This window comes from Oncorhynchus gorbuscha, linkage group LG02, assembly GCF_021184085.1.
Source record: "Oncorhynchus gorbuscha isolate QuinsamMale2020 ecotype Even-year linkage group LG02, OgorEven_v1.0, whole genome shotgun sequence".
Classification (NCBI taxonomy): domain Eukaryota; kingdom Metazoa; phylum Chordata; class Actinopteri; order Salmoniformes; family Salmonidae; genus Oncorhynchus; species Oncorhynchus gorbuscha.
Window position 1 is genome coordinate 53,721,412 of NC_060174.1, and position 23,567 is coordinate 53,744,978.

The 23,567-nt window shown below is 42.0% G+C and overlaps 1 protein-coding gene across 2 annotated transcripts in view; it reads right to left on the reverse strand.

Moving 5' to 3' along the window:
- The window catches only part of LOC124004280 (periphilin-1-like), a 33,710-nt gene extending 12,695 nt beyond the window's left edge, over positions 1 to 21,015 (reverse strand). Inside the window, exons 1-10 of one of the 2 annotated variants that reach the window (XM_046313070.1) lie at positions 20,841 to 21,013; positions 20,307 to 20,355; positions 17,252 to 17,316; positions 16,780 to 17,016; positions 16,503 to 16,573; positions 5,209 to 5,301; positions 4,647 to 4,855; positions 4,296 to 4,334; positions 1,232 to 1,305; positions 113 to 256 (exon numbers count right to left, since the gene is read on the reverse strand). In XM_046313070.1, coding sequence (XP_046169026.1) covers positions 113 to 256; positions 1,232 to 1,305; positions 4,296 to 4,334; positions 4,647 to 4,855; positions 5,209 to 5,301; positions 16,503 to 16,573; positions 16,780 to 17,016; positions 17,252 to 17,316; position 20,307 — 933 coding nt within the window. In that variant the 5' untranslated portion in view covers positions 20,308 to 20,355; positions 20,841 to 21,013. Of the gene's footprint in view, positions 1 to 112; positions 257 to 1,231; positions 1,306 to 4,295; positions 4,335 to 4,646; positions 4,856 to 5,208; positions 5,302 to 16,502; positions 16,574 to 16,779; positions 17,017 to 17,251; positions 17,317 to 20,306; positions 20,356 to 20,840 lie in introns of both variants that reach the window. The other variant, XM_046313079.1, reaches the window with a different exon arrangement.
- Between the last annotated feature and the right edge of the window lie 2,552 nt (positions 21,016 to 23,567).

Below are 23,567 nucleotides of genomic sequence, written 5' to 3' on the forward strand. Positions count from 1 at the left end.
GTCAACCGCTGGGAACCGTTGGTATCCAATCCGATGCAGGACTCTACCACACAGCCAGCAGAGAATGACTAGCTAGCAGTTGAGTGTTGTTGGATAGTGGGACCTCTATTACCTTCTCAATTTCGAGGGCTTTAGCTGCGATGGCTTGAGAGCGCCGTGTCTTGAAGTTGGCCTTCTGTGTCTGGTCGGTCTCATCCTTGGCCGGCACTGTGTCCTCAGGCTCTGCTAGCAGGGCTGGGGTGGGGTCAAGTTCCTCCTGGGAGGGTAAAGGTTACAGCTAATGGGTTAGCGCGCCGGGCAGGACACAGCAGTTCAAATGGCTTAACTGATTCAGGTTTCAAATTCAAAGCGTGTGAGGGCAACACTGATTAGAGTCAACGAGGTTGTTGTTGCTGTCATTTTCTTTCAGCACATCAAACGCTTTAATATGCATTGCAGCATCTCAACAACGATCTAGAATGTTTCTCCTTCAACATCTTTGATCAAAGACTGTCGACAGCTGAAGATGAAGGCCCACGCCCACCGACGTCAGCGCATCATACTGCATCATTTAGTGTTAAAAGGGAAACGAGACACAAAACATAACATCTCTGAATGTCAATTTGAACAAGAGGAGGCCTTTTGTGACCGCGTTAGCATTGAAAACAAACAACTTTTTGAAACGCCCATTACTTTTAGTTTACAGAAATCCAGAAAGCTTTCATCCATGGCAAGGAAATGGGTCACGCATGGTGAACGCAGTCTTCATCTATCGTGATCTCATCAGACCACAAGAAAGAGACAGGCCACTTAAGGTACATCAACTGTTCCTCTGCGATGTGGGTTCTAGAATGAATGACACGAACAAGGATTTGCAACAGATTCCACACACCATGACAGGGCAATGAATTGTGTTGATAAACTGTGTATCCATAGGAAGGTAGGTAAAATGTGATGGTTGGACAATGTTGAAACGATGACAAAAGAAAAAGAGTCTGTATGGTAACAAATCGGATTTCGACTATGTATCGAGTCTCATGGAATTCCATAATCCAACCAAGTGATGTAAAACAGTTGTGCGGGTCTTTTCTAACTTTTAGGACTAGTACAACGCTAGTAAAGGGTATGCTACTACTATGACAGGTAGCCTATTGTTTTGATATAGGCCTAATGAATAAATGATCGTATCAACTGAGAGACTGAACTGAATCAGGAGCAGCGAGCTATGTCTGACATAGTTACGCAGCCGTACCTTGATTGAGACAGCGCTGTGTGGAGAACCGTCTATGGAGGCAGTCTTTGTGTGGCCTAGCAACCTGGGCTTATCTGTGGATTGAAGGAGAAGAGGAATGAAGAAAGAGACGGGGGACAGAAGGAGAAAGAGAAACACTCGCAACTCATGCATACACAGTAAACTAAGAAGCATTGTAAAACAAAAAAGGAAACATTTAAGAAAAAGGAGGGCACTCAAAATAAAATCAGGGCCACCAGGCGCAGTACAATTCCATTTAAATCATCTCAGTATTAAAAACACACTGGGGAGCTACCACCACTTATTCTATATTGTCATCCACTGTGCAATCACTCATTGCACTCGTACAGTGAACAATGGATAGGACAAGATGCTGTGGGACTGACGACAAGCAGAGCCCAGACAAATCGCTGTTAATTTTACAATCTTGTTGGAATAGCTTGCACAATAAGAGGTCGACAAGTTCAGCTGTGACTAAATTGAAATATTGTGCTCCGCCGGCTCCAATAGGTCTATAAAAAAAACAAATATGGCTGGGTGGAAATGTTTGTTTTTATTCCCATGGCGATGAGACTGAGCCAAGGTGAAATTAAAAACACACTTCTTCCAGGAAGTTATGAAAAAAATTCCAAGTAAACCATGAAAAAGTAGTTTGTTCGTTCAAAATGCAGCAAAATTCAAAATTGATTGAGTACTGGATTTCCTATGATACTATTAACAGATGATTCTTTGAATGAGAGATGTTTACTTAGGCAAAAATGTCTGTAGGCTGAATTTATAATAAAATGGATATTTGCCATATTAAAAGAACAGAGTAACACAGACAGAGAACTCTCTGTCTATGACAAACCAGGCCTTTGCATTTTGAGGAAAACCTGGTTAACTTGGAAAGACACTCACTCGCCAGACACACTTGAATCTGTGGAGAAGAAACTAGGCTGCTGTTTTAACTTAAATGATTACTGACAGATGCTCGTGAATTGCAAATCCAGAAGAGGAGCATCCAGACGATTGTGTGTGTTCCATCAAAGAGACACGTAATGACATTAGTTAAACAGCAGCAAAGGAATCTAAGCAGATTAAACATCAAACCTCACTAACGGGTAATGAATGAATGAAAGTCAGAAACAGAACCCTGCGGATAAGAAGACTAATCCCTACCAACAGTCAATGTGCTAGAGCAGGGTATTTCTGCCAACTTCAATTGGCTAATTGTTTGTGTGTGTTATCATACTAGGCGTTGCACAGGTTCAGCATACAAACCCACTTCTTATTTTACAAATCGATACTTCGAGTCAAAGTATCAATATAATATTTGACCAAAATAATATTGTAAACATATTCAGTTCATCCCCCTCCACTACTAATCATGAAAGCTAGGCTATACTTCACCAAAACATTGTGGACACATGCTCTTCAAAACATCTCATTCCAAAATCAAGGGCATTAATAAGGAGTTGGTCCCCACTTTGCTGCTATAACACCCTCCACTCTTCTTGAAAGGCTTTCCCTTTCCACTAGATGTTGGAACACTGCTGCAAGGACATCCTTCCATTCAGTCACAAGAGCATTAGTGATGCTGGGTCTTGTGCTGACGTCGCTTCCAGAGGCAGCTTGGAACTTGGTAGTGTGTTGATTTTTACATGCTCCAGCACTTGGCGGTCTCGTTCTGTGAGCTTGTGTAGCCTACCACTTCATGGCTGATCCGTTGTTGCTCCTTGACATTTTCCACTTCACAATAACAGCACTTACATTTGACCAGGGCAGCTCTAGCAGGGCATAAATTTGACAAACTGACTTGTTGGAAAGATGGCATCCTATGAAGGTGCCACTTTGAAAGTCACTGAGCTCTTCAGTAAGGCCATTCCACTGCCAATGTGGAGATTGGAAATTTGGAGATTGCATGGCTGTGTGCTAGATTTTATACACCTGCCAGCAACGGGTGTGGTTGAAATAGTTGAATCCACTCATTTTTCCACATACTTTCGTATATATAGGGTAGAATAAATAGTCTTCTTCAAGAGGTACTTAAAAAAATACTATTTGGGAACTAAAAACCTGAACCATAACCTATAGGCAGCAGGCTTTCTCTAAGCCATTGTACTCCAAATGCTCACTCAGAGACATTGTACAGGATTCTCTACAGTAAAAATAGGCCTATAACTAGACCCTGTGTGGTGTGCATTCCTTATCGTCCCTCCCAAACAGTTTCTTTCTGTGCACTTTGATGTGTTGACCTAGCTAAATTAGTGTTCCAGACAGGGGTGGAGGGACAACTGTTTTCTACCTGTTCTTCAGGCTAAACTGAAGGCTTCCTCTGTGCTCTCTTTACACCGTAGCATAACGGAGGAAAATAAGGGCTTTAAAACCCCTCTCCAGTGATTATGAGAAAGGACTTCTTAAGTCAAAAAACAACATGTGAAATGGCTGCATTAGACATAGGGATATTTAAGGACACTCCCTGTTACATTCCTTTATTCTCCTACTATCCTAATATTCTTAATCTCAAAATCTCCTCACTTCAATTGAAGGTAGGCCTAACTTAACCTACGCAGATTCCTGGTAAATCCACACAGAGAAAAGGTCATAGTTTTCTTTTTACTTGCCCAGGTTGTCCATTGAGGTCAGAATACCTCTATGACAAGGGAGACCTGGCAAGACCTGACTGAATCATTTTGATGCTCATAAAGAAAGTTAGGCTACAACATAATGGTATGCATGCGCCACTCAAAGGGGAAGGTAATGGGACTGGGAGTGAGTGCTGGTTTGATCTTGAAGACATCTGCTGGCTCAATGCGCAAGCCAAGCAAAGGTTAGACCTTGAATCAAAAGCCAAATCACCTCAATAAAACAAGGCTATTCCTTTCCCAACCTTATAGAACCTGCGTGTGTGTGTGCGTGTGTGTGTGTTTGTAATTAAAAATGTTCCAGCACCTCCATTTAATACACACCTCCACTGAAAACAGATGCTCCTCTCAGAGAGCGGCCGGGCCTCTACATATTAGTTTAAGCATCACTTCAAAACGTGCCAATTTTCTTTTAGGGATATGAAGTATAGACTTACCAGGCTCTCTGCTCTGGCTGTGAGGCTCTTCTTTATACCCTGGAGAGTGGCGAGAGAGAAAAAGGTCAACAAAATGACTGACAGCAGATACAAACACCAAGGTTACAGTATCCACACTAGTGGATGCATGTCCTTTACATTGCATCATTCCAAGTGATATGCTAGAATTGAAACTGGATCAGAGCCAGACTCTAAAGTGATTGATTAAATGTGATATTATTAAATCATTGACAGCTGAAATAAATGCCTCAGTAGAGAAACCAAAGGAAACTTAGGATGCTTCCCTAGGAAACCTGGTCAAAATAAGTGCACTACATAGGGAATATGGTGTCATTTGGGTTGCAAAATTACTCTGATGGTAGGGGAAGCCCGTCTGGTCCCTGTCTGGGGAGTAGCTCCTTCTGCTGGTGTTGGACCCGGAGCGCATGAGAACGGAGCCTGTTATTGGTGGAGTATCCCTTCTGATAGGAGAGCGGTCCCGTAATCTAGTGTAGGAGTCCCCGGCAGGGCTTGCAGGGTAGGGGCCCAGGACTCTCCGCTTGATACCCTCAGGGTTCTCCCTGAGAAAACAGAGAGCGAGAGAAGGGGATTCAAGGGCCCATCCATTCAGGTCCATTTACATTTACATTTAGGTCCACTCAATGACAGAACTAAAGCCACGGCTCTACACGATGAGAGCCTGGATTCTAATTACCTCTAAGTGTAGAGTGAAAGAAGAAAACCACTTGATATGAAATAATGAAGTTGCTGGACTTAGAACAAAATAAGTAGTGCCTTGGATCTTGAAGAACAGTATCAGTAACAGTAACTGAAGTCACCATGTCAGTCCCATTGGTGCTTAGCACTTTGGTCTATTAACTAAGTGCGCTAGAAAGAATGGGCCTACCCTCGGCCAAAGTACATGAGGGCCTACCTCAGGTTGGGGTAGGCTGGAGACATGGTCCTCGAGAGAGGAGCTATCACTTGAACTCTGCTGCTGGGATGGGAGCCCACTCTGCTGCTATTCCTAAAATTTCAAAATAAAATAGACTTTGGGAACACTTTACTTGACACCCTGCGTCATAACCATGTCATAATATGTCAACAGCTGACATAACCTGTCATTGCTGGACTTAGAACAAAACAAGTAGTGCATTTTATCTTGAAAAACGGTATACAACTGAAGTGCAGTGTCATTCCACTGCTACATCCGCAATAATCTGCTAAACACATGTATGTGACCAATACAATTTGACAACACATTTAGACCGGTTGTGACATTGGTCACACTATTTTATGGCTGGTTAAAAGACACCTACATAAGAGTGTCAAAACCCACAAAAACACACCAGGTATTTCATTACACGATAGCCTACTTGTCAACAGTATGTTCGTTAAATAACGTTTTCTTAAATGGACCATATTAAATCATTGTTGTAATAGTGCATTGTGTTAGGTCAGACATGCACCGAATCCAATGCTCTGTTGCTGATAACTGTGTTGAACCCAGGAGCAGATTTCAGGTATAGGACAAGACACCCTCTTGATTGATGACTGACATAAGGACATGTATGTGATTGGCATATTTGATGAAATCTGTCATAATGCTTCATGACAGTGTCAAAGTGCATTTTCTTAGTCCAAGTAAAGTGACATAGGATGGTCATAATGCTTCCTGACAGTGTCATAGTGTATTTTCCACAGTCCGAGTGACAGAATCGTCATAATGCTTCATGACAGTGTAACAAAGTATATTTTCTGCAAGTTAATTAAAATATGATGAAAAAAACATGACAAAAGAATTCATTACAACAACAGACTTAAGAAACAAACTTTCAAAATGAAACAAAACTTATTGGCAGGGAAAAAATTAATTTGAATAAATGTGGGTTGACACTTATGTACGTGTCATTATCAGCCATAAAAAAAACAATATGTAACAGCTGTAATATACTGATCATGACAGTGTTATGACAGGTTATTTGTATTTATTATGGTTCCCCATTAGCTGCTGCCAAAGCAGCAGCTACTCTTCCTGGGGTTTGGCTTAATGAAGGTAGTTAAACCATTTCAAAAACATTACAATACATTCATTACAGAATTCACAACACACTAAGTGTGCGCCTTCAGGCCCACAGTCCACTACCACATATTTACAACACAAAATCCATGTGTACGTGAGTGTATAGTGTGTATGTTATCATGTGTGTGTATGCATGTGTCTGTGTTTGTGTTGCTTCACAGTCCCCGCTGTTCCATAATTATCCGTACAAAATAATCTCATTCTACTGCTTGCATGAGTTACCTGAAGTGGAATACAGTTCCATGTAGTCATGGCTCTATGTAGTACTGTGCGTCTCCCATAATCTGTTCTGGACTTCGGGACTGTGAAGAGACCTCTGGTGGCATGTCTTGTGGGTGTCTAATCTGTGTGCTAGTCATTTAAACAGGCAGCTCGGTGCTTTCAACATGTCAATACTTCTCACAAATACAAGTAGTGATGAAGTCAATATCTCCTTCTGAGCCAGGAGAGATTGACATACATATTAATATTAGCTCTCTTTGTACATCCAAGGGCCAGCCGTGCTGCCCTGTTCTGAGCCAATTGCAATTTTCTTAAGTCCCTCTTTGTGGCACCTAACCACATGACTAAACAGTATTACAGGTGTGACAAAACTAGAGCCTGTAGGTCCTGCCTTGTTGATAGTGCTGTTCAGAAGATAGAGCAGCACATTATTATGGACAGACTTCTCCCCCTCTTAGCTTCTGTTGTATCAATATGTTATGACCATGGCGGAGATCTTTGTGGGCTATACTCTGCCTTGTCTCAGGATGGTAAGTTGGTGGTTGAAGATATCCCTCTAGTGGTGTGGGAGCTGTGCTTTGGCAAAGTGGGTGGGGTTATATCCTTCCTGTTTGGCCCTGTCTGGGGGTGTCCTCGGACGGGGCCACAGTGTCTCCTGACCCCTCCTGTCTCAGCCTCCAGGTATTTATGCTGCAGTAGTTTATGTGTCAGGGGGCTAGGGTCAGTTTGTTATATCTGGAGTACTTCTCCTGTCCCATTAGGTGTCCTGTGTGAATCTAAGTGTGCATTCTCTAATTCTCTCCTTCTTTCCTAGGACCTGAGCCCTAGGACCATGCCCCAGGACTACCTGACATGATGACTCCTTGCTGTCCCCAGTCCACCTGACCGTGCTGCTGCTCCAGTTTCAACTGTTCTGCCTTATTATTATTCGACCATGCTGGTCATTTATGAACATCTTGGCCATGTTCTGTTATAATCTACACCCGGCACAGCCAGAAGAGGACTGGCCGCCCCACATAGCCTGGTTCCTCTCTAGGTTTCGGCCTTTCTAGGGAGTTTTTCCTAGCCACCGTGCTTCTACACCTGCATTGCTTGCTGTTTTGAGCTTTAGGCTGGGTTTCTGTACAGCACTTTGAGATATCAGCTGATGTACGAAGGGCTATATAAATACATTTGATGACAGTTTTACAATCCAGGGTTACTCCAAGCAGTTTAGTCACCTCAACTTGTTCAATTTCCACATTATTTATTAACATATTTAGTTGGGGTTTAGGGTTTATTGAATGATTTGTCCCAAAGAGTTTGACATATTTAGGACTGACTTAGTCCTCGTCACCAATTCTGAAATTAACTACAGCTCTTTGTTATGTGTTGTTATGTGACATGTATAATTTACTCAAAGCCAGTGGCATGTCATTAGTAAAGATTTACTTTTTTCAAGTGGCCTAGACAGCTGCCCTGGGGAATTCCTGATTCTACCTGGATTATGTTGGAGAGGCCTCCACAAATACAGGTGTGCCAAGCTTGTATCATCATACCCAAGAAGACTCAAGGCTGTAATTGCTGCCAAAGGTGCTTCAACAAAGTACTAAAGTAAAAATTTAGTTTAATACATTTGCAAAAAAATATATTAGGCTGTAATGTAACAATTTGAAAAGGCCAAGGGGTCTGAATACTTTCCAAATGCACTGTATTAGAGGTGGACCAATTATGATTTTTCAACACGATACAGATAATTGGAGGACCAAAAAAAGCAGATTATGATTAAAAATCGGCCAATTTTAAATATATACACACACACAGTTGAAATCGGGAGTTTACACACACCATAGCGAAATACATTTAAACTCAGTTTCACAATATCTGACATTTAATCAAGGTAAAAATTCAGCTGTTATTTCTTTCATCACACATTCCCAGTTGGTCAAAAGTTTACATACACTCAATTAGTATTTGGAACACACAGAAATACGAGCCCTTGGTCATTAATATGGTCAAATCCGGAAACGATCATTTCGAAAACAAAACATTTATTTTCAGTGAAATACGGAACCGTTCAGTGTTTTATCGACCGGGTGGCAACCCTAAGTCTAAATATTGCTGTTACATTGCACAACCGTCATAATTATGTAAAAATCTGGTAAATGAATTGCGGTCTTTGTTAGGAAAAAATGGGCTTCACACAGTTCGCAACGAGCCAGGCGGCCCAAACTGTTGCATATACCCCGACTCTGCTTGCACTCAACGCAAGAGAAGTGCCAATTTCCTTAGTTATTATTGCCTGCTAACATTAATTTATTTTAACTACATATGCAGGTGTAAAATAATATACTTGTGTACTGATTTTAAGAAAGGCATTGATGTTCATAGTTAGGTACATTTGTGCAACGATTGTGCTTTTTTAGCAAATTAGCTTTTGTTAAATCACCTGTTTGGCGAAGATGAAGTACGCTGTGATTCGATGATAAATTAATTACATTCAACGCAGAACAAGATAGTTAACTACACACGGTTGATGAAATTATTAGGTTAATTTGTGATTAAGATTGATGTTTTTTTATAAAGGTAAGTTTAATGCTAGCTAGCAACTTACAGTGGCTCCTTGCAGCCACAAGGTCCTTTTGATGCTGCACTCGCTTAACAGGTAGTCAGCCTGCCACACAGCCTCCTTGTGTAATGCAATGTAATCGGCGTCCAAAAAAGCCGAATACCGATTGTTATGAAAACTTGAAATTGGCCCTAATTAATCTGCCATGCCGATTAATTGGTCAACCTTTAAACCGTATATCTGAATAAAATACTATCCAACCTTTATAACCAAGTAGTTCTAATCCAAAGATGAGTCTAGATTATTTATTTCCCCTCTGAGTCAGACTCAACCATCCCTAATAAAACTACCTTACAAAGGATTTATGCAGTTGTAAAACCCTTTGCAAAGATTGAATGATTACTTGAGGGCGTGTGCATCCTATAAACTGTTAGGACTAGATAAAACTAAAAACGAATAACATCCACACTCAATTGCAGGGTCAAACAACTTCAAAAACGTATTCCAAACCAGCCACTTGTGTGTGCGCGTGTGTGTAAGTGAGCGGTCTGTAGTATTCTTCTGCCTACAACGTCTATGCCTGCGGGGAACCATGGTCGTCCAGGCTATGGGCTCCTCCACGACCTCTTTCTCTAGCTCCTTGACCTCTTCCTCTGCAGGCTAGAACTTGTTGATCAGGATCTGGGTGGATCTTCTCCAAACAGTCCCTTAAGGCTGGCTGACCGCGGCATCCAGAAGGCCCAACCTCTCCTAGTTTGGCAGCTCAGTCAGCGAGCCAAAGGTGGCGCTCTGCTGCTCCCATGGCACATCCCAGGTCCTTAGCTATCAACTGGGAGCCTATCATCGCTTTCTCTGTGGCCTTGGTGAACTCAATGATCATGTCCTTGTCATTAGGTTTTGGAGGGTGTTCACTTTCCTCTGGCTATGTATCCTTCCTCTTTTTGTCCATGACCATACAGACACTATGGACGATCCCAGGAGCTTCTGGGTACCTCATGGAGGTCAGGGAGGGAGGGCTAAGGGCCCAGGGATTGCCTTTGCAATTGGGGTTCGAGGTCAACACTGTCCTTTCTGGTTAGGACAGCGGGAGGAAGATCTGGCGAGGGTGAGTTTAACCTGACCAGAGCCCTTCCAACCATCTATAGCAGGTCACTGTAAATTTCTCCTGGTCATTTGGAAGGCCGATTTGCCTTTTGGTCCATGGACAAAAGAATAAGTGATTGTCGTCTTTGTTAATCAGGTACTTAGCTACATTGCTATCACCTGGGAGTCTCATTGCTAGCTCTGTAGCTTTGATGATTTGAATTTCTGTATCCTAGTCAATAGGTTTGGTAGCATGCTCGGCCAAGACCTTGCAGCAAGGTCGCCATGTTGAGCACGCAGCTAGCCTGGCCACAAGCCAGATAGTCATATTTAGCCACAGCCAACCACCTCTTGCGCTCACAATTGATTTCTGATCACTTGAAACGTTGCTTTGGCTGGTGTGATGTTTCACTTTTCTCCCTCTCCATGGACATTAAAGTAGAGAACTGATCCTCTTTTACAGCTAGCTAGAACTGCTTAGGCAGTATCTGCGGTGCTTCTTCTCCATAGTGTCCCGGTGCGCTGGAGTGCAGTACAGGCACATCAAAGTTCAGACTAGGATCTGCTACAGACACTCTTTGGTGACAGTACAGGGACCAGATGGGGGCAGACAGTTTGCAGCGCAAGGGTGTGTTTCTTCTTTCCCCGTGTACACACTTTGTTCAGCAGACACTTTGTCACCATACAGGGACCAACTACAGAGGTCATGGTTAATCGTTTGCGGTGCAAGAGTGCCTCTTCTTTCTCTTTGTGATACACTTCCCGTATTTATGGCACCCTGGCGGTTCATCTCAACAACTGTTCAGAGGAGTGTCTTTGTGAGACAAAGAGTAGGTAAACGGATTATCTCTGCATGTGTGGTTCCCACCGTGAAGCATGGAGGTGGTGTGATGTGTGGGGGTGCTTTGCTGTTGACACTGATTTATTTAGAATTCAAGGCACACTTAACTGCATGGCTACCACAGCATTCTTCAGCGATACGCCATACCATCTGGTTTACGCTTAGTGGAACTATCATGTTTTTCAACAGGAGAATGACCCAACACACCTCCAGGCTGTACAATGGAAAGGGGAATACCTAGTCAGTTGTACAACTGAATGCATTCAACTGAAATGTGTCTTTGGCATTTAACCTAACCCCTCATTCAGAGAGGTGCGAGGGGGCTGCCATAAATCGACATCCACGTCTTCGGCGTCTGGGGAACTGCCTTGCTCAGGGGCAGAACGACAGATTTCTACCTTGTCAGCTAATGGCTATTTGACCAAGGAGAGTGATGGAGTGCTGCATCAGATGACCAGGCCTCCACAATCACCCGACCTCTACCCAATTGAGATAGTTTGGGATGAGTTGGACCGCAAAGTGAAGAAAAGGCAGCCAACAAGTGCTCAGCATATGTCGGAAATCCTTCAAGACGGTTGGAAAAGCATTCTTCATGGCGCTGGTTGAGAGAATGTCAAGAGCGTTGCAAAACTGTCATCCAGGCAAAGGGTGGCTAGTTTGAAGAATCTAAAATATATTTTGATTTGTTTAACAGTTCTTTGGTTACTACATTATTCCATGTGTGTTATTTCAGAGTTAATGTCTTCACTATTATTCTACAATGTATAAAATAGTACAAATAAAGAAAAAATATTGAATAAGTAGGTGTGTCCAAACTTTTGACTTTTGACTTAATTCCACTTTGATAATATGGGGTATCGTATGTAGGCCACTGACCAAAACATCTCAATACAATCAATTTTAAATTCAGGTTGTAACAACTAAAATGTGGAGAAAATACTTGTGTGAATACTTTCTGAAGGTACTGTATGACATGCATTATCTGAATTAGGCCACAGAGTCATACCTACGGAGGAACGGCTTCTGTGGAGGATTTTGTTTTATGTCTTCCGAACCTCCGAGTTGGTTTTAACATTAGAACAGAGCAAGCTAACAAGCTTGTGTGTGCAGAGCAGCACTATAATTAAAAACACATCATACCTTTTTGTAGTTAATAAATCCAATGTGAAAACGTGATAACTATAGTATCCCTACCTAGCATTGAAAAAGTCTAATTCCTTATTCTCTAACTAAAACATCTCTCCCCAATTTCTGAATTACACTTGTAACGTTGTCAGTAGGATACAGTTGACCTAATCCTCCCCTATGAAGCATAGGTTGACCACACACACACACACACACACACACACACACACACACACACACACACACACACACACACACACACACACACACACACACACACACACACACACACACACACACACACACACACACACACACACACACACACAAAGATTTCCAGCTGGCAGGCAGACACTGGAATAAGTTTGAGTGACAGAGTGAAAGCTTTGCAAAGGCTCGTTATTGTGATTTTTGTGGATTGGGAAGAAAATGCCCGGAGCATAAAATAACTTTCGTAACCAGTGGCCAGCGAAGAGTCCAAATCTGAATCACATCCAAATACTATGGCAAGAGGTGAAAACAGCAGTTGTCGGAGGGCACTCCTCAAACGTTGAAGAATTAGAGCAGTTTGCTGCTGAAAACTAGGCCAAATTGCCAATAAAAAGGTGCAGTAAGCACATTGATGGGTACAAGAACCGTTTGTCTGTAGTTCTCTTTGCCAAAGCCTATGCAACCAAATACTAGCTCGGGGGCACCAATAATTCTGCCCATGACATCTGTCTTTATTTTCTTAATAATAAATTGCAAACTTCAACATTTTCTAAAATACATTTGGTTCTGCAATGTTGAAAATCTAAAAGGTGTGGAGACCAGAACTTCTCAATTTCAACTTATTTTTCAAGAAATGGGGAATTATTTCATGTCCAGGTAGCAGATAATGGACCTTACTTGGTTCTAACTTGAAAGTCTGTTCATTTACAATTGTACAATGTATGCTCCCCACATATAAAAACCACAAAGAAAGCCTTGAATGCAAGATAGTAATTTATATGATTCACAAGGTGGAGGATCATATTGCCTGTAGCCTACTGTACATGGTAAGCAGGTGCGCACCAAGAGGCACTTCACTTTTTAGTATGGGTAACGGCTGTGAGGATTTTTCTACAATATTCACAACATAGACACAGAGAGCAATAGTAAATGGTGTCTTTTTGTAACTCTGCCATGGTTCGTTGGACAAAGCCTATGAGAGAAGTGAGACTTGTAGGGGTTTAGGATGAACGGCGAAAATAAGGTCTGTGCTAAACACAGGTTTAGGATGTCATACGTTTTGTTGATTTAAGAGTAAGTCATTTAGGAATGTCTTCTTGGGGTGCAGGAAGTTACTATTATATGAGTTTCTGGAATTAAGAAATAGCTAATACTCTGCCTTTAAGAAAAGTGCATATGTGTATATTTGGCCGCAACTGTATAAATTAACCAACCAGCGGCACCTGGTTTTCATGACCCCTGCTTGAACTTCGAGGGCCATGTCCCAAACAAAGATCAGGTCTAACAAGGCCTCCAGCATTTACGCCCCCAGGCCCGTTTGAAGTAGCCAAGGTTCAGCCTGCCAAATAAAGTTTATTACCACCGTTGCAGTGAGTGATCCTACATCTGCAGTGCTTCTACATCTGCATTTGTTGCTGTTTGGGGTTTTAGGCTGGGTCTCTTTTTAGCACTTTGTGACTTCTGCCGATGTAAAAAGGGCTTAGTGAATAAATGTGATTGATTCCAGCTTAAAAACTCACCTCGCGTCTTTCCATAAGAAAGCTATGAAAAAGGAATTCTGTGGTCGCTATACATAAAATGTCATCTTAAAGAAAAGTCCTAGTTGTAATTGTTGATTAAGTAGGTCTATAGCTGCATCTTCAAAGCTGTTCTTCCAAGCATAGGAACAGGTTCTCTAAACGCAGGTTATATCCTTACAAACCAAAGAGAAGAAAACGCTGATCTGAGAGCAAGAGTAACCAAAAAAAAAACAATAGTCGAAGCAACTGGGTGTCACAGTCCCACCTGCAATAACAGGAAAACTAAACATAAGCTCTTTCAGGTCCAGGAAGAAAGACAACTGCAGAATACCAGAGGGGGAAAAGGATGACCCTGGCCTGACTAAGCTAGAAAGTATTCAAGAGGTTCTGAGAGAGTGTCTCTCTACAAGGTCAGCATCCTAAATGACACCCTATTCCCTATAGTGCACTACCTTTGACCAAAGCCTCTACACAGGGAATACGTAGCTTCCCTCTACAAGGTCATGCCGTTAAAGCCAATCCAGTACATTGAAAGTGTTACACAAACAAATTAAACATGAAATTAACTAATTTTGAAAACAAATAACATAAACCCCAATATCAATCTAGGTAATTGGTTTTAGTCATAAGGTTATTACAGCCAATGCCTCCCTCTCATCTTCCTGAATAGTGAAATCAATAATATATCAAATGCAATCAGCCCTGTGCACAAATATAATATGAGTGCACTTAATGGGCTTCCCATTTCACTCATCTGCTATCATCGCATGAGGTCAAGAGCTCCACAACGGAGAAGATTGAGCAATCCACCCGCCGCCGCCGCCTACCTGCCTCTATTGCAAAGGCACACCTGCAGTGTGTGGTGCTGGGGAGGCCTTGCTGTTTGTCTGGTGTCTGGCCACCTCAGTCTTCAACACCTCCGGCCAGGTGAGAGAGACCCAACAAAGAGTTCCTGACCGCTGCTTCTTGTGGACTACACTGCAAGGGTGAGGCCTCCAGTCAACCTCTTTACCACACTAACGGCGGAAAAATGGACCCAGATGCCCGCCTGCTGCCCTGTCAAAACCACACCACGAGTCTCTCTTTTAGGCTCCATTGCCAACAAGTCAAGGGAGCTAAATGACAATGGTGAACCAACTAGAACCAATGTGGGAGACAGAATTGCAAATGTTGGTGATAAAGGTGTGAGGTGTCATACTATGGATCGTGAAAATAACTGGACTGGTGGCAGTAATGAAGGAAGAGGTGAGAAACTAGACCATAGTTAGCTTGCTCTCCCACAGAAGACAGCATAGAGAGCGTGTACGCTGTACAGAGAGTCTGAGGAGAGTCGAGAGTGTGGTGGAGGTTGTCTGGCTGGAGAGGGAGTGGCTGGCGGCCCAGATGGTTTTCCTGTGGGGGTTTAGCCTTGTTGGCTCAATGAGTTGACACTGGTGCCCTTTGTCCCTGTCTGGAGTCTGGTATGACACTTGGTTAGGAGTGAATGGGGAGGGGTGGGTCTTGGCCTGTGAACTGGTGGCACTCTGTATTGGGTCACTGCTAGACGGCTGTCTGGGCAGCACAGGGGCAGAGGAGATCCACGGGCTTTAGCTGTGCTCTGTGTGGGGTCAGGCTGACAAGCTCCCCAAGGTAAGGAATCTGGTGGTTGATAAGTGGAATATGGTATGAAACGAGAGCCAAGAACCTACTCTCAGTCTTTCCCGCCCAATACCTCAGAGACAGGTTGGCAAATTAGCTTCAGTGTGTTTTCAATCCCTCTTCAAAATCAGTGACTGTGCGATATATGTCAAATGTAATATCTTGAGTGGGGATTTACATTGAGTATACAAAACCTTAATAACACTAGCTCTTTCCATGACAGATTGACCAGGTGAAAGCTATGATCCCTTATTGGTGTCACTTGTTAAATCCACTTCAAACCAGTGAAGATGAAGGGGAGGAGACAAGTTAAAAGAACGATTTTTAAGTCTTGAGACATGGATTGCATATGTGTGCTATTCAGAGGGTGAATGGGCAAGACAAAAAATGTAAGTGGTTTTGACCAGGGTATGGTATAAGGTGCCAGGCGCACCGGTTTGTGTCAAGAACTGCAACGCTGCTGGGTTTTTCACGCTCAACAGTTTCCCATGTGTATCAAGAACGGTCCACCACCCAAAGGACATCCAGCCAACTTGACACAACCGTGGGAAGTATTAGAGTCAACATGGGCCAGCAACCCTGTGGAACGTTTTCACTGCCTAACGAGCTGCAATAATTAAAAAGCAAAAAATTGAGAGTTTAATCAATGCTAGAAGTTGTGCTTTAAACAAAGACACATACATGATTTGAAAAATGCTGCTCAAAATGCTGCCCAGTGTGGCAGCACCCCGCACCACTCCAAAACCTGTATATACTTATGTCTTTCGGAGGGGACCTTGTGTGCAATTGACCAATAAAGTGATCCTAATCTTAATCATTATGGTGGCTTCAGAAATGTAGAACTCTGCTGCCATCTGGTGGTTCATAGAATAGAACCATCACAGTATTTTAAACAGGTCAATAACAAAGTATTACTCAACGTCTCTCAATCTTAAAGATGTGGTCAAGCCTGATTTACCTCATCCCTCCTTGACGGCCCATCTGAGAATCAACTCTGGATCCCCTGTAGTATGGATCCCTGTAGTCCTCCTGCATACAAAGATAGAGCAGGTGTTGAAACGTGTGAATAATACAGACTGCTGAAAAATACAATCTACTGATAATCAACATACATTCAACAGCTAGGCTACCATCTAAATGGTCCGTTTTATATTAGTCCAACTGCAAAGAAAGTAAACTAAATCGTACTTTTCTGAGATCAATATGACAATGGTCATGATAAAGCTTTTACCGACCTTTCGGGGAGATGGGGAGTTCCTCCCTCGGATGCTGCCTACCACATCACCATGGTATCCACGATCACTTCCTGTGTGAATGTTGTCGCTAGGGTATCCTATCTGGTCATCGTCATGGTAACTTTGAACACCACCATACCGCTTGGTTTCATATTCAAATTCTCTGTCGTATTCTTGCTCCGGTCTTGTCACAGCAGTCCTCCTCTCAACAACATTCACAACTCTCTGGTACGTTCCCTAAACAAGAAGCATTACAACATGGATTAGTTTATTTCAAAAACACAAGTGCAGAGAGAAAATCTACTCTATGCATGAACGAATAAGTTGTACATCTATTTACATTGACAACTCCATGAAGGATGGTCGATGGCCTAATAAACACTCATGTGATGACAATACATACGTGAAAATAATCGTCACCGTCTGCCCAAAGAGTGCATTGTGCAAAGTGCTAGAATGACCAGTCACTTACAGCTCTTTCTGAAATATGCTCATCGGTGGCCTCTCTGATTCGGCTTCGGTCTCGCCTGTACGCCACTGCAAGTGAGGGACAACAAGCATACAATCACAGCCATGACAATAATTAACACAAGGGGACGCAAACTAAAATGTGTTAATTGTCCACAAGTAGCGGTCATTTCAAACAAGTATGTAAACTAATGCGGCGTTCACATAATGTCGGAGTAATCAGAAGTTCGGAGTTCCAACTGGGAAGTTTCACTTGAACGACCCTCCAAGTCATAATTACAAGTGGGGAAACTCAAAGAAAATATTGTTACAAGAGTTGTCAAGTTGTGACGTTTCGCCACTGACCTTTCAACTTTTTTGACCAAAAGACGACACAACAAAACGGGTTTGAGGAGCAGGTAAAAGTAAAAGACTTCTCATTCCTCCTTCGTATTGGCAGCGACTGCTAGTCAAAACAGTTATTTGGGCTCCACAGTCTAGAACGAGTGACGCAGTCAACGAACCTCACTGACTGTGCTCTTGCGATGGGTTGTAAAAATCATTGGCTGCAGAGCAACTCGGCTGTCCTCAGAACTGGATCATTATAAACGGATTCACATTTTCACCTCCTCCCTTATTAGGCTTAGGCTACTATAGGTGTTGTAGGTAGGTTGCATGTTGATAGAATAATATGGATATAGGCCTAAGCCAACAACGCATAATCTTTTTCACAAGCTTTACTCAGCTGTAGCTGAAGCTTTTTATTTTCTTCTCCTAGTTAGATTTTCCATCTTGGCATTGTTTGCCCAATTTCACTTATTGTGGCAGAACATACAGTTGAAATTAGAAGTTTTACATACCTTAGACAAATACATTTCAACTCAGTTTTTCACAATTCCTGACATTCAATCCAAGTAAAAATTCAGTTAGGAACACCACTTTATTTTAAAAATGTGAAATGTCAGAATAATAGAGTGATTTATTTCAGCTTTTATTTCTTTCATCACATTCCCAGTGGGTCAGAAGTGTTCAAACACTCAATTAGTATTCGGTAGCATTGCCTATAAATTGTTTAACTTGGGTCAAACATTTCAGGTAGCCTTCCACAAGCTTCCCACAATAAGTTGGGTGAATTTTGGCCCATTCCACCTGACAGAGCTGGTGTAACTGAGTCAGGTTTGAAGGCCTCCTTGCCCTCACACGCTTTTTCAGTTCTGCCCACACATTTTCTATAGAATTGAGGTCAGGGCTTTGTGATGGCCACTCCAATACCTCGACTTCGTTGTCCTTAAGCCATTTTGCCACAATATTAGAAGTATGCTTGGGGTCATTGTCCATGTGGAAGACCCATTTGCAACCAAGCTTTAAATTCCTGACTGATGTCTTGAGATATCTCCACAAAAATGTCCTTCCTCACGATGCCATCTATTTTGTGAAGTGCACCAGTCCCCCCTCCTGCAGCAAGGCACCCACACAACAGGATGCTGCCACCCCCGTGCTTCAAGCCTCCCCCTTAATCCTCCAAACACAACGATGGTCATTATGGCCAAACAGTTCTATTTTTGTTTCATCAGACCAGGCGACATTTCTCCAAAAAGTATGACCTTTGTCCCCATGTGCAGTTGAAAACCGTAGTCTGGCTTTTTTAAATGGCGGTTTTGGAGCAGTGGCTTCTGCCTTGCTGAGCGGCCTTTCAAGTTATGTCGATATAGAACTCGTTTTACAGTGGAAATAGATACTTTTGAACCCGTTTCCTCCAGCATCTTCACAAGGTCCTTTTCTGTTGTACTGGGATTGATTTGCACTTTTCGCACCAAAGTACATTCATCTCTAGGAGACAGAACGTGTCTCCTTCCTGAGCGGTAATCACAGCTGAGTGGTCCCATGGTGTTTATACTTGCGTACTATTGTTTGTACAGATGAACGTGGTACCTTCAGGCGTTTGGAAATTGCTCCCAAGGATGAACCAGACTTGTGGAGGTCTACATTTTTTTCTGAGGTCTTGGCTGATTTCTTTTGATTTTCCCATGATGTCAAGCAAAGAGGCACTGAGTTTGAAGGTAGGCCTTGAAATACATCCACAGGTACACCTCCAATTGACTCAAATGATGTCAATTAGCATATCAGAAGCTTCTCAAGTCATGACATCATTTTCTGGAATTTTCCAAGCTGTTTAAAGGTGCAGTCAACTTAGTGCATGTTAACTTCTGACCCACTGGAATTGTGATACAGTGAATTATAAGTGAAATATCTTCAACCTAATGTAAAACTCCGACTTCAACTGTATTTTGTCACTCAAAATAAATCTGTCAATGAGTATAGCATAGAATCCAACTTTAATAATTATTCCCATAGAAAGCTGCAACTTTAGGACAATAAACACTTCATAGGAATAATTTGGAAAATACTCATAACTTTAATTTGTCTTAATGCTTTTAAGATATATCATTGAGTAGGATTAGGCTTTTAGTCGTTTGGTTTGCAATGGCAAGGAGGGAGTTTTTTCCCCAGACTTGAATGCATGAATCATTTGTTTAAATACTTTGCTCAACTGTAAGGTTTGTTCAAATTTCTCATTAGATTTGGATCTCTCATTAAAAAAAAACTTAACCTTTCAAATATTCACTTATTCAATGTTTGATCATGAATACGGTAATACGGTCACCACGACAGCCCTACTTGTGTGACAAGAAGCTGTAATCCTAAGGTCGGCAACTAAATCCATGACGTTTCGCCTGTGAACTGTTAAATTGGAGACCGAGTTTGCACTGAGATCAAGCTAGCTTGAAGAATTGGTCCGACTTCAAATGCAACTAAACACAATCATGTCGGAATACCCAGTTTCCCACAAGCACATGAATTCCTCCTTAGATAGTAACTTTGTGCAGTGTGTACAGGCAGTGTAGTGTGTGCACTAGGGAGACTTAAGTAACGTTTATACTCTGACAAACAGATCGCAAATCAAACTATGAAAGTATCTGAGCTAGGCATCAGGGTTACAGTATGACTGTCCCTTCATATTGTGCACACTGATTTTTCAGTTATTGTAGTGGCGTGTGGGAGAGCTGTAGCTAACTTACTCCAAGTTGCTGAAGGGCTCCTCGATGTGAGACTTGGAGAATGTAAAACCTGCAAATATTGATGAATATTTAGGAATTATTGAGTTGTCTATGGAGTGTATTGACACAAATGTGGTTGATATTCAAAAACTAGGATACAAGACACAGAACGAAAAATTGCACATGTAAAACAAAATCAACTGGGGCATATTCATTACGACGTCTCTTAAACAGAAGGACCTACCTGAATTACGTTAATAATTACGGCACACAATTTCTAACGACAGAATTCAGGCAGCTAGGGCCCTCCGTTTAATTACGTTTGCTTCCGTTTAAGAAACGTTTCGCAACAGTCTGTGTAATGAATTCGACCCTGACGATTAATAATGTTTCTATATGAACATCCCAAATCAATTGCAATGATAGTGTCTCTAGCTAGTAATGTACAAACAATTGGATAGATGCTGAAGTTAGCCTAGCTAGCTTGCAAAGAGATGCTGGCCAATGCTAGCTAGCGTACACTGAAGCTGTTGTTGCTAGGAAAAACGAACTTACCAGCTGAACGTGCTCTGTGTATTAAAAGGTAGTTTTGCACTTTTTGCGATAAAGTGGTTGATTTTTGTATACAGTTCCAACCCTCTCTGCATGTGCAACATTTGACAACAAACACCACGAGTAAAATTCAACCTCTTCCTCGTCGGTGTTTGATTGGCGGAGTGCAGTATGTTACGCGGAGTTTACCGCCGCCTATCTTCTTCTTCGACCTTTTTGTTTTCGGCGGCGGTTGGTGTCCAAAGTTTAACACTTTAATTAAACTTAGCTTGAATAAATGTATATATAATAATAAAATAAGCAAATACCCTACCATCTAACACTATACTCACAATTTCTATTTATTTTTTATAATAAATAAATAAACATCATACTCCACAATTTCAAAATATTTTGGCCTACTTCGGGCCAACAGCCTGAAAGGACGGGATACCACCACTTAACATACTCTTCCGATGTCAAGTCTCACACAACCAAATACCTCTGCAGCTGCCACCACAACCTCAATTTTAAGAGACTCTAACCATTGCTATTAAAGCTAAAAATCCAATCTGACTGAAACATATATTGGGGTGGCAGGTAGAGCCTTGGGCCAGTAACTGAAAAGTTGCTGGATCGAATCCCTCAGCTGACAAGGTAAAAATCTGTCGTTCTGCCCATGAACAAGGCCGTTAACCCACTGTTCCCTGGTAGGCTGTCATTGAAATTAAGAATTTGGAAACCTGGAAACCTGAACCTGCCTCTCGCACTGAACATTTCTGATCCCCAGCCCCAGCCCCATGGGCACCCCTACAATTAACACATACCGCTACACATTCCTTTGTCTCATGCATGGCATATCAATATCTTCTGCACACTTCTCACACCTAGCAGATTGCCTCCTACACACTGCTGCCACATGCCCATAAGCTTGACAACTGTAATGTATTCGGCACAAAGACTCGTACGTGATAACTTATATATCCTTTGCCGGGCAAAGACTCAACTTCAAAACTCAAACCGCCAACTTTCGTTGCAGAATTCGTCTTGTCCCCCGAAACGAGTTAGCCGAAACCCCATTTCGTCATTGGTCAACAGCATTGAGTGTGGTGATTGGATAGAGTCAGAGAGCCTCAGCCAGGCGAGTGCGGTCAAAAGCGGGTTAACAGACAGAAGGGCTTTAACCCAGATACATCACAGGGACTATGTGGTAGTGAGAGGAAGTCCAATGGGAGAGGCATTCTACACAGTTTTATAAAATTTGCGTTGTTTAGAAAGACTAGCAGGTCGAATTGAGTATGTCCACACAGACACTTCACAGAGGAGGCGTTCCCTAACGGAAATATGCAAATACATGCTAAAAAGCCCAAATAGGACCTCGCCAGCTTGTGCTTTTGGCTTTACCCACCCCCTTGCTTGTTCTGCCCAGTATGCTTTATTTGCTCCCACTGTAAACGACACAGATGAACTGTCTTGGGTTAGTTATAAACATCTTTGGTACCGTCAAAAAGAAAACCCTCATCCGCACACCTATGGGTACCCCCCCACACACACCAACTGATTAATGGAATGCTGAATGTTTTAATTGTACTTTTAGTTGTACAATGTTTTAGTTGTAGTTAATACAAATATTGTTGTTGATCATTTTAATGTACGTAAAGTGAAGGAGTAAGTCAATTTAAAGAGTGGCTACAGAAGACGCAAGATCAGGAGTCATTTGGAGGGTTGCTGTCACAAAACCAAGTAAAGGACAGCATGTGCTTTTTAATGTAAGGCCACATCATGAACACTGTCATGTCACACACCTTCTCACTCTCTCTCACTCACTCACTGACACAAACATTTCTTGTTTGTTTAGACTCTTGCTATTTATAGTATCCTATGCAATCCCAGTAAATAGTTTTGCTGTTTTGAAGAAATTAAAAGAATAAACTCCATACATTTTGTTCAGACTCATTATAAGGCGTCAATACAATGTTGCCGTCAGTTCCCAAACAGCCAATGACAGATGACTGTCCATTGTCAAACTAATTAATTACTGTATGTAATTATAAAAAAAACATGTAACAACATTCCAAACTTGTTTAATATTGTCTAGTCCAAATATGGCACGATTACGCTCTATGTGTCGGTTTGCGACGCTTTCAATTGGGGACTTTTATTTTGAAGGCAAACCGCAAACTCAACACCAATGGCGACGATCACTGTGACCATGGCAACGGAGTAAACAAAACATTTCAACGTGTGAAAAGCATGTATAAAACGTTTTTACAGTCAACAAAAATATTTTACCCCAAAATAGATTAGAAAACAATTGTGTGTATTGTTATACGTTATTCTGTAAACCTGTGATGTAATGTTAGACTGCTATAATTAGCTAGTTAGTGTGTCAAACTAGCATTTTTTGGGGGGGCAAGCTGATTCTTTTTTTCTTATTTTATGAAACTTTTAAAAGTGTTTAAAAATATATGGAATTGTAATTATACGTTCGAAATGCATATTTAGCAAAGTACATAACTCAAGATAACCGGGGCTCGGAAAAATACGAGGTGAAATCATGACTTCTGTGATTTTCAGGTTGGAGTTCGAGAAAGAGGCCCGAGGTCCGGAGTTGGAATTCCGAGATTGATGACCATTTGAAACGAATTTTCGCAGTCGGAACTGTTTTTTTTTTCGAGTTCCCAGATGTCTTCAACAATCTGAAGTCGGAAAACAGATGTTTCTGAGTTCCCCGTTTTTGTGAACGCTGCA